Source organism: Morone saxatilis, unplaced genomic scaffold (assembly GCF_004916995.1).
Source record: "Morone saxatilis isolate NCDOM2014 unplaced genomic scaffold, NCSU_SB_2.0 Contig5, whole genome shotgun sequence".
In the NCBI taxonomy this organism is placed as follows: Eukaryota; Metazoa; Chordata; class Actinopteri; family Moronidae; genus Morone; species Morone saxatilis.
Window position 1 is genome coordinate 8799058 of NW_023340095.1, and position 17974 is coordinate 8817031.

A 17974-nucleotide genomic window follows, 5' to 3' on the forward strand; every position below is an offset into this window, starting at 1 on the left:
ACATGATAAAATGGACTGGGGTTTAAAAGGACCCTCGGTTCTTGCCACTGACTTTGCATTACGTCAGTATTCTGGTAAATGCCCAATCATGTACAGTCACATACTTTTCCAGAGACCCAGAAACCAACACTATCCTTATTCCAAAATACTGTCCCTCTCCCAGGTTTTCTTGTGTGAAGTTAGTGTAAGCATAATATCACATGTAACAGAAAGGTGATAGAATTAATATTGATATGGGATCTGTCCAGAAGACTGAAGCTTAAAATAAAAATGGCTAGACTGAATTTTAATTCAGCCTTACTGATTTTTTGGCCATTGGGGGCAGCAAGAAACAAGCTGTTAACAACAATGACAGATTATCATTGGCGAACATGTTAGCCATAAATGCTACCTTTATTTATCCCAAGCAGATATCAGAGCAACATAAGCATTCATTTAGCGTATGTTAGTGTCCACCTGCTCTGTCTTGCTCTCCAACAACTTAATATATAAAGCTCTTTTTAAGCTACTCAATGTTTCACCAAGCTAAGTCGCTATTTTGGTCAGGCAGCTTATAGTCAAATATTTGGTGGGTTTGTTTGTTTTTGTTTTTGCTTGCTGCTGCAGAAACAAGGGCCAGGCCTTTTGAGGGCCAGGCCATCAATCGGAAACAAATAGTCCTTTTTTTAAAGAAAACATTTTGTGACAGAAAAAGTATTTAAAAAAAAAGTTATTGATTGAAATTGGCTAAATTCCATTAACTGCTTTGGGTTTTCATGGTCCTGCTGACCAAAGAAAGTAAACTCCTCCCAAAAGTCATGTACCAGTTCGCACACCTGACACCCCAATGACATTCAAAGTAGTCATATGATTTTATTATTAATAAGAAGTACCCTCTATAGCACTCACTCTTCTCTTTTCAGTTTAAATAGTATGAGTACAACTATTACAAACAAATATTCAAGCTGATTCCTACTTGGTGAACCGGGGACCCTCTGAGTTTTTGGGGCCAGTTGCAAATTTTGGCCCAGGTAATTATTGAATAATTGACTATGACATGTCGCATGTTCAAGACCCTAACAGAAACCTCAACAGAACAATACAGACTGAAACACGTTTCATCCATTACCATCTATAGTCTGTCAATGCGAACAATATTGGTTTTTAGAACCGAATGACAACAAAAGTGAACAATGCTGCATTAAGTGCACATAATTATCATCTTGTTAAACTTGAGTTACTCAGAGAAGAACAAACTCTTTTTCTTTGGTTTGTAACTGGCCCATGCTGCTGCTCGTGTTTTCACTTGTCAAACACCGTGCCAAGTCCCCAACTTGGGAATGCCCCAAGTTAGCCATGTTACCTTGGTATTGGTGCAAGATGTAACAAGAGAAAATGCTCCATTCAATCAAGTTTGCAGGCAGAAAGAGAAAAGTTGGGGGTTCAGAGGCAGATAAATAAACTAGTGGGAGCTCTGCCAACACCAACTTTTCCTAGGTGAGATGATGGGAAACTTCGTCGTACTCCTCTGGGGCCATCATTTGTGAACCACACCGGCGTCCTCCAGAGCCCAAAGTTTTAAAGAGCGAACCCAGGCACTTGGGTCGGGTTGTTTTGAGCATTTTCTAAGTGAATTCCTTTGCCTCTTGTTGCCTGCTCCATAAAAGATAAAGTCTGCCTGCCGAGGCTTAAGTGTGTCAATGAACGGGGGGGGGGGGGATCAATGATAAGTGCAGCTTACCTCCTCAACTGCTCCGCACCAGCCAAATAGAGATTAAACCATTTCAACCTAATAGCACATGTCAGTCAAAAGTCACACTTGAATACTTGAGCCCCTTCTCCCCCAGCCTTTGCCACCTCCCCCATTTTCTAATCACACTGGCTGGAAAGATGCTGCAATTTACAAAAAAAGTTAAATGTCAATCAGAGTTAAATGACAAAATTTTAACCATGAAGACCCCTTTGTACCACATCAGAGCCTGAACCGAGATCTGTAATTGTGTCAGCCATTTCTCTGAATCCTCAGCTCACTTTGAAGGTTGCTGTTTGTTAGGCATTCAAAAAACACACCCACACTCAATTCAAACATGCATGCACACACGTAGATCAAAAGCCTCATGGTCTATTATTGCATAAAATACAGCTGTCTTTCTAAGCACCAAGGTTTTGTAAACTGTACTCATTTCTTGCTCTAATCACTGTTGTGGATATTGCGAAATTGCCCACTGTTCCAGGGAATTACTTGACTGAACCCCACCACCGTGGCTTTGATTTGCTGTTCAACCATCTCAGATGTGAATACACCCTGTGGTCTGTAAATGAGAGCTTGTGCTGTTCCACTAGCATCCCTTATTTAGACATCATAGCACTCATTAGGTGGATCAAGCTGATATCAAAGTCAGAACACAGACGTCGATGTTTTGGAGAATGCTAGGACCGTCACAGTGTCTCCTTAATGATATGTCTGCCGTCTATTCAGCTCGATTGTTATTTCACTGTCATTTCTCCAGCAACTTGTCGGTTGAACTCTACTTGCTGTGTTATTTGCTCAGCTTTAACGCTTTTTATTACTGTCGTCTTTTATTTGATGTTCGGACAAAATGCAATTATAATCCATTATAATACTTTTTCTTTTTGCACTTTGGAAAAAGATGTATTATAATGTATTATAGTGTGTCATTTAAAGGAGAAAGCTGCACTCCCAGAATAGTTGTTCAAGGCATCAGCATGCACAGTGTGACTTATAACTCTTGTGCTGTTTGAATTCATCAACACTTCTATCCCAAAAAACTAACAAACAACAAAACACTTGAAGCAACACGCAGCTCACACCACTGTCAAAATAACATATATATTATAATAATAAAGCACCACTGACAATGCTTTTGGCCAATTTTAACTACATTATCAACAAACCCCACCTCTCTTAGTTACTGTTGCTACGCCAGTCAAGCTTTCCATTCTCACAGTTTATATTTATAAATGTTTATGTTTATAATTATAAATTAGTTCTTAGTGACAGTCAATTGAGTAATGGAAAAAAAGCATTTTGTGTTGTGTATTTCACAACATACTAGTGATGTAATTAAACTTTAATTGGGATCAAAACATATTAATAACTTCAGCTCCGTTTGTTAAAGGTCCAGTGTGTAGGACTTCTTTGTTACACTCTCCCTTTCCAACGCGAAGAAGAAACTACAGTGGCCGCAAAACTTGGTTTGTCCCTTCTGGGCTACTGTAGAAATATGCTGTTTCAACATAGCAGACTCCGTGGAAAGCGACCCGCGGCGTCTGTAGATAAAAACAGCTCATTCTTAGGTAATAGAAACATAATGGTTCCTACATTCATGTGATTATACACTAATAAAAACATACCTACGAATATTATATTCCATTTTCTGCCGATAGAGCCTCCTAAATGTTACACACTGGACCTTTTAAAATAGTTCCCATCCTGTGTTTTGGATTTTGGTGGTGGGCTTATAGTACCCTTTTGTTTACATGGAAATCACGGATTGTCCCTTTAAAACTCACAGGAGCTAACTGACTTATAAGATGGATATTTCCTGCAGTGCAGCAGTTTAGATGAGAAGCATAAACAAAGAGATGATGTGTCCCCCACAGAGACAGTTCCTCTGATAGGTGGTGATGTGATAGCTCATTCAAAGCGGCCTCTCTCTTATTGTCTTTTTGTTTTCTTTTGAAGGAAGATTAAAGAATCTTTTATGCCATTTGATATTTCAGTGGGATGGTAGTACTGTTGAGCAGCATTGTGCAGGGTTTGTGTGGTGAGTGTTGGGAATTCATTCAAATACAGCTTATCAAATCCATGAGGGACTGAGCCAGCAGACTGCATCCAGTGGTTTGTGGGTAATATTCAGGAACTTGCCCAAGCAGGCACTCAGCTTGTTCATTTATTTTTTTGCTTCATATCTCCTCCTTCATTTCAATGCACCACTAGTATGATCTTGTCACGGCCAGCATGTGGACTGTCATGTTTATGGTGATGTTCATGATAGGAATCTATTCTCTTCCAGGTGTATACCAGATATGGGAAATGCTACACTTTTAATGGTAACAAGACCACATCCAGGAAAACCAAGCAGGGCGGAATGGGAAATGGGCTGGAGATCATGTTGGATATCCAGCAGGATGAGTATCTGCCCATCTGGAGAGAGACAAGTAAGCCTCAAAACTATTTGTCCAATATAATCCCATCCTATGCTACAGAATGAGATACCTCTGCTGGGCTTTATATAAGAAATAACCTGCATCAATTTCTCAGGGTCGTGTACTGTAAATAATGCATGTTTTGATTGCATTCCAGCAACCTGGAAAATGTGATTTGTAAAGGGAAATTTCTGAACAAAATACACTACCTCAGATTTGTGCTTGCATTGTAGTTGTCACATAATATTAATCCCTACTGGTTTATTTTTCAAACATGACTGAAATATGGTTTGCAGTTAGCGTCAAACTGAGTCCAAGCTGTCAGCAGCCATCTGAAATTCCCTTGTTCTCTCCCTTCGCACAACACTCCATGCTTGTGCTCTGTTTCATCCTGAAGATGAGACGTCCCTGGAGGCCGGCATCCGAGTTCAGATCCACAGTCAGGATGAGCCTCCCTACATCCACCAGCTGGGCTTTGGTGTCTCTCCGGGCTTCCAGACCTTTGTTTCATGTCAAGAGCAGAGGGTAGGTCTTCTTCATCACAGCTACACCATCCCTGCCCCCCCCCCTATCACCACCACCACAGCCAGATTACTGTTCTCCCTGCAACCGTTCGCCCCTGCTGGTTCGGACTGGGGTCTAATAAATCTCTGTGTGCTTAGCTGACCTACCTGCCCCAGCCCTGGGGGAACTGCCGCTCCACCAGCAAAGAGAAGTTCCCAGGTTACGACACATACAGCATCAGTGCCTGTCGCTTGCTCTGCGAGACCAACGAGGTCCTGCGAGTGTGCAACTGCAGGATGGTGCACATGCCTGGTAAGATCACAACCCTACCTCACATTTACACAAGGCCAGCTGGTGTTACATACATTAGTAATTCATGCTGTCTGATTGAAGTCAAGTTACTGCAGGAAGAACAAAGAATGTGTGATTGGAAATTAAAAACACACAAACACAAATACATTTCAGGTTTTGTGGCAACTTTAAGGTCATGAAATCAGATATATGAAGTAACACAACTCACATTGGGATGTCAGTTGTATAAAATACTTAAACTGAGTTAGTATTTTCAAGTATTTCCCTTCCCTGTTTTTTAAAAAATTGTTTTGGTCTAACGTGATTGAAAAGGCAGCCAGCCCAGCATTGCATATTACTGTAGATGACCTATTGTTCAAAACAACTCATCATTTTTGGCCCACTTGAATAATTCCAGCACAGATATAATTTGGGCTGCCACACACCTGACCTTGATGCTTGATATCTGGAGTGGGGTGCTCTTCAGCAGTGCTTGCAGCTCTCTGGCCAGTGACTCTTCATACTACATGAAAGTCTCAATGAATTTTGGATCCACTCGTTCATATTTCAGCTGTTTGGGAATCGTTCTGCTGTGCTCCTGTGGCCCTCATTAAACATTTGGATTATTATTATTATTAATAATATTATTGGTTCAGGTTGTTCTTGTGTTTTGTTTCCACTGGTAGATGGTTTGCAGGCAGCTCTGCAGATTTCTGCCTTTATATAGAATTTATTTTGCATTTATTTACACTATGATAGGTTGCCTCAAATGTACACAAGTATTTCATGTGATGTTTCATGAATTACTTTCAAGTCTTTTCTTATATTTCTAAAAATAATTAGGACAATTTAAGATTGTACTGTACCAGTATACTGTGAGCAATCATTATGGTGTTTGATACTAAAAAGAAAAGTGTGTATTAACCAGTAAACATTAGCACACAAGATATTAGATTGCATGAATTCAAATCTCACTTAAGTTAAGGGAAATTAAATTAATCAAACAGTGACAAACAAATGATTTTAGAGATAAATATATAGTTGAATTAGACACAAATACAGCACAGAGAAGATGTGTGTGTGTCATGTAGTTCAACCATTTACGCAGTTTCTCTGTTCAGCTGAGGGACACGTTGTAGAGGTGAGTTGGACAAACTTGCTCGGATGTATTCAGCGTGTGCGTCATGATGGCCAGGGTGCACAAAGTCAAAGAGATGAGTCACTGACTGCAAACTGTGTTTGATGAGGTGTTCGCATTTAAAGTTAAGGCAGGAAACTCACCATGTATGCAGGAATCATTTTCATTTACATATTCATACAGTGCAGCTGACATTTGCAGCCTTATTTAGCGTGATTGAAAATATGAGGAAATCAATTGATGTGAATAAACAACACAGTATGAGACATTTGATTTGAGATAGATACAAATTTTAATACTAATTTAACACCATAGAGCTGTAAGTGAACTGACGCATTATGAAGTTTGACAAAGGAAGCCTCTTCTCCAGACATTTACGTACATATCAGTCACACATTCCTAACTTCCTTTTGCAGGCTTTAATGGCCAGACCAAAGGGAAGGGCGGATCTGTAAAGAGAAATCCCAACTAATCATTTGATCCCAACAGGCTGGGAAGCGGACACGTTTCTAATCAGATTGTGTGCGCCGCAGGGTGACAGTGCCTACCTCACCACAAGATCGTGATTGTGTTACAATAATCTTCGAGCTCATGATTTTGGGAAAGTTGACCATTTCAAACTTGTTACTGAACGAAGACATCTTACTGCTTTCACTTTACTTATCCCCAGAGAGGTGGCAAAAGTGCACACAGAATTATAGATACTTGTGTAAAAATAGACTCTGATTCAACTTCTTTACTCAAGTACAAGTGCAAAAGTACACGCTCTGGGATGTACTCAAAGTATAAAAGTAAAAGTTACTCTTTTGGTTTGTCTTGAGGACATTTCTACTGGCTGTTTCTGTGCAAAGCTAACTGAAACTTAAGATAGGGTCGATTGTCTGTTTCGTCTTGTTACATCTTTTTTGTATAATAACAATTGATAATTCCCATCACATGCATGGCCTGTTTTTAAAATGTAATGAGTGGAAAGTACAGATTTGTGTGTAAAAATGTAGTTTTGTACTTTGTTACTTTCCACCTAGCTTCCAAACCTAGATCCAAAAAACCTACCTTCTCACCAATCAGCTATCTGGAGAAACTGCCCCTCCTTAAATTGTCTTTATTGCAACTTTTCAAATGAATGAGACACATAAGAAAAAGATCATCAAGTAGGAAAAGTTGTGAGTTAACAGATAGTAGGGGTACCAGAGCAGAGGTCCTCAGAGAGCAGCAGAGCCGCTTTGCTTTCCGTGATGATGTATCACATCAGAAACCATATTTATTATATCAGATATAATAAATGTGCAAGCTTTTCCAGGCCAATTGCCCAGCCCGGCTTTAGAAAAGCACTTCTAGGTGGCGGGACGCTCACATTAGTTCATTGCACTTATCAATAGTGAATACAATTTATTGTTGCATATTAACTTTGCTGAAATTCCTTCATAAGGTTCCAGAGAGTAATTGGTTCAAAAGCTCGCCAAGGGAACGTGAGGCAGCCTCGATGTGACAACACAGTACTGTATCAATGAAATGTAGGAGTGCTGTGCCTTACACAATTTACAGTATCAATTTTTCTGTCCAGTAGTTATGTAGCCAGAGCAGTGCTGCAGTGTTGCTCTGGGTTTTTATTCATCATAACGGTTTGCTTCTGAGATAACAACACAAATGTTTGTAATCCAATTCTTTCTCATAGACACTTAATCTAACAACTGTTTACAGTCTACTTAACATGCCAGCAAATTGTCATCAGCATGTGTTTACATAATCCTGCATTTGTTAACAGTCTGTTGCTACTAGTTTGTTGTTCTTGTTTTATAATTCTCTTGTCATTTTAAGGCACTAACTGATATTGTTGTTTATGATTTCTTGCTGTTACTTCCACTGAGTAGATTATGTTTTTGGTGACCTGTTTGCAGGATATCACAGAAATGCCTTAAAATTTGGTTAAACAAGTGGTTTATTTTTTTAAGGCAGCTATTTATATTTGTGCTCATGACTCCTGAACTGTGAGGCGTAGAAGCAAAATTGTGTTTTCCTGGATTATTTGGTTCAAGATTAATATTTCAGTGTTTCAGCCTATTTCTATATTTGGATGACCACCCAAAAAAAAAGCTTTTAAGTTGTTCTTGTTCTTAATAGGCTGTGTGGACATCATACAGAGGCACTGCACAGCTTTTGCCTCCACACTTAAATTTCTAAATATAAAATACACAAGATGATTAAAAGTTGTTTTTTTTTCTTCGATTAGCTATGTTTAATGAGGGTTTATTTGGTGTCAAATCATTACAGAGTAGTTCTGCAATCTAACTTTAATGTCGTACTGAAAGACTAGAATAAGTCTGACTCTATTATCCAGCCAATTTAAAGTGTGAATAGACTCCTCAGATCATCTGCAAAACCAGAACAGTGGAGATCTCAGTGCCAACCAGACTATCACACTTTATTTCACTGTGTGTAAGTCGACTGGGAAGGGTACCGTGGCCCTGAGAACTCAGTGCACTGCAGCAACAACAACCGGAAATAGACGAAAAAACAAGCAAATTAAACACACCGTTGTTATCAATTTGACAAACAGCATTTAGTAATAAAACACAACTGAATACAGAAACACGCTGCAAGTAGCACGGGCGACAGCAATAACTGTTTCCTCGGGAGACTAAAAAGTGATGAACAACAACAAAAATATATACATTTTAGTTCATTTTCCAACACTTATGGATGGCTGACAACAACAAGTTCATGAGTCTGTGCTACTTGCAGTACATTTCTATATTTGCCCGTTTTTTTCTCCCTTTGCGTCATTTTCGTCAAATTAGTGTCGATGTTTTCTTAATGTGCTTGTGTTGTGTCTATTTATTTTCAGAGTTGCAAGTGTGTCGAGGTGTAAAAGGACGACACACGAACACTTCACAGATAGACAAACGCACCTCTGCCAATTAATTGTGGTGCTGATGAATACCTGTCATTAATGGCCTGGGCAATATGTTTGTCTGTGAGGAAGTAACTCATTGATTGTTTTTTAAAGACTTTCTAAATATGCCTCACGGGGGAAGTCAGCATGCTCCATTTCTCAGCGCAATCAAGGACAGGCGTCCAAGATGGCCCGGGCTGCGTGGATGGAAGTCATCCTCTGTGCGCCTGCCTTCATTTGGAGATGAATAATAAGCTGTGGAGTGTTGTTTGCTAGCAGACACGGGTCACTGATCATTTTGTTTCTGATTGATCAGACTCATTTTCTGTTCTCCTCTCCAGGAACTGCAGATATCTGCCCTCCCAGTAAAATCAACTGTGTTGACAAAGCGCTCGGTAAGAAACAATCCTCCTTCATTTCTTTTCTCATTACAATAGGTTCCCCCCAAAGGGAAATGGAAACACAATCAGTAAATATGATAAGGATTTTTTTTTTTCTGTAATACAAATACCTGGAGGTAGACTTGATATTTTGAAATGACTTTTCCTCATTGTGATTTAGTCACTTTAGAGCTTGATGGCTGTGCTGCCTCCATTGTTGAACTGTTAATATTAAACCGAGGCTCCAGTCCTGCCTATCTGCAGTCCTCAGCTTTGATTCCGACCTCACTCTCCTCCAGCACACACCGTAACTGAACAAAGGTGCCATGGTTTCAAAGGCATTACGGTTGCAGTAAAAAAGACATTTTTTTATGGTCATGGCAGACACATAAGTACAATTATCATTTCTCAGACAAATAAGCCAGAAATGTAATTATGCCCCTCTTTGCTGAATCCAAACCCTATTCACAATATGGTTGAATGAAATCTTAGATATATCTTACAAGAATGGACCATATTCATGTGGGTCATATTCCTGAATCAAATAGTGTGAATAAATTCACCCTCCATGAAAGGTAATAAATTAGAATATCATTTATATATTTATATTGCAAAGGTGTTTTGTTCCCATATGAGACAAAGAATATATGCCAGCGTGCTCCTGCATACACATAACCTTATTGTTAGAGTTATAAAATACATAAATCAAAATTATAATTAGTGCTTTTAGTGCTCCCGCTCTCTCGTTTTTGTCTGGACTGAATGCATTTGGAATTTGAAAAGAGAGATTAGGAAAAGCTATTTACTCTCCTGTGTACATAGTGTTGTTTTAGAGTTAGGATTGTGAATATGTATTTGTTAGTGTGTGAACAGTTCATGACTGCATGTTAATTGGGTGTATGTTTTGCAGACCTTGCCAGTGCTCACGGTATTCATCTTTATTCTCCAAACAAATACTGTAACTCCTAACTGTTTGCTGCACATTTTATCCATTAAATGATTTTCTAAATTCTTATTCTAGATTTAAAGGCGGTTATGAATTTTTTTTATCCTCAAAATCACCCATACAACTGGGAGAAACACTAAATACTAGTCATTTTCTGGGCATGAATGCAACATGATTTAATGATGCTGAGCGCAGAAAATCTGCTCCTTCTCACTAAAAATACACAATTTTAGCCTTCAAACCAACTCTTAAAACAACACAACATTAGCACACATTACTCATTTGTACTTCCAACATGGCCTCCTTATTAAGGTAAACAAGGTATTTTTCATTATCATGAGAATGAAAAGGGAACATAACATGTTCCGTAAGTACTGTTGCTATGGTTACCTATAGTTTAAAATACTATGTGCATAGATGTTGAACTTGGGTGAACATCTGTGCAGGTTGTATAATTGAAGTGTATACTTAATATATTGTTAATTAAGTCACATTTCTGTGGTCATTGTTTAAAGTATATTACATATATATTGTATGTATACAACTTAAAGATCCAGTGTGTGACATTTAGGAGGATCTGTTGGCAGAAATTGAATATAATGTTCATATGTATGTTTTCATTAGTGGATAATCACCTGAATGTAGGAATCTTTGTGTTTTCCTTACCTTAGATTGACCTGTTTTTATCTACAGGCACAGCAGGTCGCTTTCCATAGAGTCTGCCCTGTTTCTATAATAGCCCAGAACAGAAAAACCTAATTGGCTGTAGATAAGGCCTTTCATGTTTTTTTACGTTTTTTGCAGCCCATTCTCATTCCCAGGTCCTCAAATACAGTGTTGGGCTAGTTACTCTTTTAAAATGTGATATAATTACTTTACTTATTACTTTCTACCAACAGTAATTAGTTACACTACTAGTTATATTGGTAATTATGTCCTTTCTCCCCAAAATTCAGACTTGTTTCTATCTTTCAAACTAGTTTCCTCCACGATTACAAAAATGAATCCATGGATGTGATTGGATGATTGGATTTCAAATCAGTAGAGGGTGACAACAAAAGTAATAATTTTTTGGAGGAGTACCTGTAATCTTATTACTGAAATCTATTAGTAATTAGTTACACTACTAGTTACAGGGGAAAGTAACATTACTAGTAATGAGTTACTGCCCAACATTGATCAAATAGCAGCTAAATCCTACACACTGGACCTTTAAAAGCTGCACCAATCAGTACAATAAATGATTATGTGGCTCATAAAGACAAACCCGCAGATCATTAGCACCTGACTGTGTTATAGTTTTGGTTCAGTTTCACTGCTTCCGTCAACCTTGTTTCTGTAGCGAGCAGCTGTTTTCAGTATTGATAAACCTGCAGAGCATCAAACTGACAAAGTGAGCAGCTAGCTTGTGAACATAGTGGAGCCTTTAGCAGCAATAGAGCCCAAAACAGAGCAAAGAGTAGGAAGACTCCAAATAAAACCTAATGCTGTTTTGTATCTGGATGTATAAATAGGCAACCATTTGGTAACAAGTTAGCCATAACAGTTTTATAACGTGCTGATATATAAATGTTGAGTTTACAGCTTGTTCTGCTACCCCCTAGTGGTCAAACAAACAACCTGTTGTTGCAGACACACTCCCTGTCGCTGTACTTCTTCTGCTTTGTTGCAGATGTAGATTGTTTTTGTTATTATATTCTGTGTCTGTATCTTTATCTGCCAACAAATCGGCACTGAAACTGACCCAGTCTATTTCTGTTAAACTGCTGTTTTCATTGTGTTGCAGCACAGCAACAGAAGAACAGTGGGGATGGCTGTCCATGCGAGACACCCTGTAATCTCACCCGCTACGGTAAAGAGCTCTCCATGGTTAAAATCCCCAGCAAAGGCTCTGCTCGCTATCTCTCCAGGAAATACGACAAGTCAGAGGACTACATCAGGTACGACGGAACCTTCAGCAAGACTAAACTCACATATGAGCAGTGATGTGGGGTTCAATAAAAAGGGCCATAAAGTTTGACCTCCAGTCTGTGATCATCAACAGACATCCGTAAATATAAACAAAAATCAATTATATTTGCACACAATCATCCATTTATATTTTGTCTTTATGTGAAATAGAAAGGAGTTGATTGTCAGGCATCATGAGGTCATTACAAGTATATATGCATAATGTTTAAATTAAATATATTTATTATATTGTATCATATAATTCAGAGATGTTGTACTCGTCTTGGAGTTCATCCTGGTCTGTCAGTCTGTCTGAATGTTTGTCAAACACAAAACAAAACATCTGGACTGTAAATCAGATTGCCATGAAATTTTATATTCATTCAAATTGAATGAATATAATCCAGAGGATTATTTTATATGGATTTAATTACCTTGTGACCTTTCTAGCACTACCATTAGGCCAGGATTTCAACACCTGATGTGTGTTTGATGCTAATGGTACCCACAATATAATGATAATGTTTCAGGTGCCTTTTTCCTGCAGCACCACTTTTGCATATAATTTAATATTATATAAAATATTAAATGAGCAGATTGTCGTGAAATTAAATGCATAATGATCTTTAGAGGATAAAACCTTTACATTTTTGCACATCTCAGATGTCAGCAGATCTCAGCTATTAGGCAGATTGCCAGGAAATAAACCTGTCTGACTATAAAGGCCCAGTGGCCTGTAGCGCCACCCTCAGGGAAGAAACACCATTAAAGCTCAGACAATAGCATCATAACACTGAGTGTGAAATAATCTTAATACTTAATTTTAACATATGTGTCCATTTTACTCCCTTAAACAAATAACTGTGATAAGTACACACCATGCAAATCTGATAATATATTAACTACAAAAGAGATGTTTTACAGGTGTTATTTGTTCCCTTTTTATCACGTTCTGCAATTCAACAAACTGCAGGTAGTTCAGTTTATACTTACTAATTTACTTAAGCATAACAGTCGACATAAAACCAAACTAGTAGCGGTCATAAGTCTCAGTCTTCATTCCCAAGAACGAGTCAGAATGTCTTACAGCGGTCCAATCTGAAATTCAAACCTTTCCCCAGAACATTTTCAAAAAGTGCTTTAAAATTCCTCATTTATTCTGAAAATACATCGATAACAGTAGTTTAGAATTTGGTCTCCACTGATGATTGTAGTTATTTTGCCTCCTGAATTTTTGATGTTTTTCCTTTTGGCTTTTTGCCTCTGCCTGCACATCTGTTGTTACTCTGTGGTTTTCCTCTTGTGTTTTATCCTTTCAGAATTCTGCTATTACTTTTTTATTTTATTTTTGTATTATGCAAATAAACCAACAACAAACACGTCTGTGAGATGTGGTTAGGAGCTAGTAAGTGGACCTTGTGTTAAGGCTAATTTGATGAACATTATTATATAATTTATTCCACCCAGCACATTCATTTTGTGAGATTTAATGAACATTGTAACTTCTAGCGACTTTTAACTTTTAATCTACAATATGTTTCATGGAACAAGAGATTAAAAGAATTTAGTGCACTTAACAATGTGCTTATACTGAGCTCCTCTCAGTGCCTCATAGTCAGGGATGTGGTAGAAGGTAAGCATGCCTAAACCAAAGAGCTCATGATGCCTCACAATGCTTAATATTACCAGACTTTCTAAATCCAGAGAGATCAGAGACGTGGCAGTGACTGAGCATGCTGTCAGTGCTCGTTCTGCTCATCTCAGTTAAACCCTGAAACACCTCATTATCTCACAATCGCTGGTTGGATCTGTGTAAAGCACTGCAGGCCCCACAGTCGCATCATGACAATTTACAGTGAGCATAAAGATGACTTGGAATGGTATTTTTTCAAATTATGTTAGATTTGTAGTGAATTATAAAAAGCAGCACAAGTGTTTTTCCCTTTGTTTGACATTCACGCTCCACTTGTTTTTTATTTTTCCAGAGACAACTTCCTGGTCTTAGATATCTTCTTTGAGGCTCTGAACTATGAAACAATTGAGCAAAAGAAAGCCTACGATGTTGCAGGTTTATTAGGTAAGATCACTGTTTTCTCTCTTTTCTGAATATTAGCGGCGCTTTGATTAGCATTAGTAGCAAACAGTAACTGCTTTTGGCACTAAGAACTCTTTCTTTTCAGGTGACATCGGTGGACAGATGGGCTTATTCATTGGAGCCAGCATCCTGACAATCTTAGAAATACTTGATTACGTCTACGAGGTACAGTGTCTATGCAAGCCCACACACACACACAGAAAGAGCTGTGATACAATTAACACTAATTAACAGCTGAAATCAGTGCCTTCATTGTTTATTTCAATTTCACTCAATATTGACAAAGTTTATTATAACGTAATGCCTGTTAGTAATGATCTATCTGGCAGTGTGAATGTTCACTTATTATTATGCATGTGAGGAGTTTTATCTTATTTCCAGGCAGGAGAAACTAACATGCTACTAACGCTGGTCATAAAATGATCTCTCCTTTAAGCTTTCTAGCCTGCCGCCTGCTGACAGCCAAACAATGTATGAATAAGCAAAATCAGAGGGAGGGACTGTAATGTGAATGAACTCCTCACTCTGCTCTGCCCTTGTCTCCCTCGCTCGTCTCTGCTCTTTCACCCTCACCGCTGCTGCCGGGGAAACCAGGTGATCAAGCACCGGCTACAACGTCTGCTGAGGCCGCAGAAAGAAGAGAAGAAGAGCAAGCAGCAGACCAGCACTGTTGCAACAGTGGGTCTCGAGGAAATTAAAGCAAAGGTACAGCACAAACTGTACCGTAATGAATGGCAGCTGCACTGTTTTCATGCCGAGTGTACAACTTTCCCTGCAGCACTGTAACTGCATTAGTACACTACAAGGGAGACACAAATGAATTTTTCCACTTCTAAAATAATGAGGAATGTATTGTTCCTAATTAGTCATAACCACTGTGCAAAGCCCATCTTCCCCTGGAGCTTGGATTTGTTATTGCACAACTTTTATTTGGAAGTTGCTTCTAGCTGAACAATAGCCTTCTTGTCTCACATCTAACCATAACTGTGTCTCAATCCCATACGACATACTGAAACTATAAGAGGGTTTCATTTTTAAACGAGTCAGGCAGAGAAATTGAAAAGACAATTTGGACAATTTGTTTTGTTACCATTCGATATTTGCAGCTTTGATTAGGTTTGGATGGTGTGATTGGCTACAATTTTATTTTCCAGTACAGATGTAGACACCAAATTGGTTTAGAATATGAGCAGAAACTCCCAGTATGTATAGGAAAATCCAATAACGATCCACAGAAAATGCATTCAAGCTAACCGGGAACTCTCCTTATTACCTTAAATAAAATATAAATTATAAAATATATACAGCACTTAAAGTAATTTACACTCAGCTACTGTTTACCTGGCATGCTGCTGGTGTCTCTCTCCCTCAAACCACAGCCAAATATATACAGCTTAGCAGTTTAGCAGACAAGATCAAAGAGTTTAATTTGTAATTTGGCCATTTCACCATTAATTAATTAACAATAATAAGCTACAGCAGAGAAAATGGCATTTCAGCCTGTAAAATGTTGTCACATTTGGACACACTGCATACAGTATCACGTCACCTTGCCAAAATCTTTAAAATGAATTCATGACATTTAAAAGGAATACTTCAACATTAAATTGAACTACACTTCTTCAGTTCCTTGAGGAAGTTGGATGAAAAGATCACTATCAGTCTCATTTTGTACAAAACAAGGAGTAGCTTAGAGGTCCAGTGTGTAACATTTATTGGCACAAACTGTGTTTTCATTAGTCTACGATTACCTGGAAAGAGTCTTCTACAGATGCCAAGGGTTGCTTTGAATGGAGTCCACCATGTTGAACCGCCATTTTTCTACAGTAGCCATGTTTCGAAGGTTTCGTGGCCACCTCAGTTTCTCCTTCACAGTTGGAAGGGGAGAGTGAAGTGACAGAGTTGCAGTCTGCAGCTAGAGCACTAGATGCCACTAAATCCCACACACTGGACCTTTAAACATAAAGACTGGACACAGCGGTAAACAGCTAACTACAGTTAACAGATTTATAGATCTCAAATTAACAAAGTGTATCTTCTTTGTTTAAATCCAAACTTAAACTGTAAAAAAGAGGATCATATGTGGTTTTAGGGGAAGTTACAACTATTTCCTTTAAATTACACTTAGACTGTATATTTTTGTCCCGTGCAATTATATTTATTTTTACCACTTTGCCACTACCTCTTGCTGTAATCTTTGTGGAATTCAATCCATCCTTCAAGACAATATTTGTTTATATATTATTACATCTGTCTATTTTTTTAACAAGTATTTTCTTATCTATTGTGTTGTTAACCACTTCCTAACACCAGCTGACAGACATAAGATACTGATATTTTTTTTACTTTAAATTACAGTTTAAAAGCTCTGTGAGTCAAATAAATAACCACCTAAAGCTCGATCAGTTTATTTTTACAGTAGTGTCACAGGGTTTTGGATTATTCTGGATCATCTACGTATTGTCACAGATGACCTTTATACATGATGTTGAAGTTGACTTGTTTGCTGTGCCTTCAACAGGAGCCCAACGACATGACACGGAGTCACCCAGAGGGGGCGTACGCCAACACGATCCTACCCAACCACCACCATCCTGTCCCACACCCCCACCCTCACCACCATCACGCCGGGCACCACGGCGTGTTTGAGGACTTCGCTTGCTAGAGCCAACCACCGTTTCCAGTCCTGGTGACACCAAAAGATAAAGCTGTCTGTGTTGAGATCAATCAGCAGACGCCTGGCATTTCCGTCGGTCCTTTGCTGTCACCAGTGAAAAGCTACAGCCAAAGTCGAACACCAAACTCGTGCTAACAAAGCACCCGTACGTACAGTATGTAGGCACAAATTGGACACCGCTTTTACTTTCTTGTTCTCTTTGGATGGGACCCCCCTCTCAACTTTTCTCCAGCTTCTCGTGAGAAGTCAGGCACTTTGTGATTTCAGGACCAATTTTTTGGTACATGATCACTATAAGGGAACACGAGGAGGACTGCATGTCACTTTGATTCAGTTTATACTCCAAAGGAAAAATATAATTTATTTATTCAGCTAGCATCTCAGATTTTTTTCTGTCTGTATCCCTTCATTTGTCTCTCCTCAAACTACTCCTCCTACTTCATTGAAAACACACTGTACCATATCAAGCCATTACACCTTATAAATTATGTAATTATTTAAGGAGATACTATTATCTATATGTTCTATATTGTATACAAGATGAGAATACTTCAGTAAGCAAACCTTACTTGTGTTACATCCATCCAAAAATATGGAGGGGGAATTATTTAGGATGAACTGTATGACCTTGGCTTAGAAGATCTAGCAGCATCTTTCCACATAATACACTTTGTCTGGTTTGTGGTTAAGGTGTTAGAGAGTAGCATTGTACTTGTACATAAAGTCCAACTTTAAAATGAGAAAGTTCTAAAGTTCTGTTTCAATGGTTGTTGTTTATATTCAGTTAATATATAACTTATGTAACATTAATTTTGGTTATTTATACATTTGAGAAAAAGACTTTTATATGATGATATCGATCACGATTGTAGCAATTTACTGTACACTCACAATCTGCAGATATGTTAGACTGCCAAACATCAATACATTTGTTCAGATAACATAAATGGA

General features: G+C 38.4%; 1 protein-coding gene across 1 annotated transcript in view; it reads left to right on the forward strand.

The window, feature by feature from the left end:
- asic4a (acid-sensing (proton-gated) ion channel family member 4a) overlaps positions 1-17974 on the forward strand; it is a 102771-nt gene extending 84797 nt beyond the window's left edge. Inside the window, exons 2-10 of the mRNA XM_035677218.1 lie at positions 4017-4161; positions 4547-4674; positions 4812-4965; positions 9317-9370; positions 12088-12241; positions 14237-14328; positions 14432-14511; positions 14941-15051; positions 16868-17974. Of these exons, the coding sequence (XP_035533111.1) occupies positions 4017-4161; positions 4547-4674; positions 4812-4965; positions 9317-9370; positions 12088-12241; positions 14237-14328; positions 14432-14511; positions 14941-15051; positions 16868-17011 (1062 nt within the window). The 3' untranslated portion in view covers positions 17012-17974. The remainder of the gene's footprint in view (positions 1-4016; positions 4162-4546; positions 4675-4811; positions 4966-9316; positions 9371-12087; positions 12242-14236; positions 14329-14431; positions 14512-14940; positions 15052-16867) is intronic.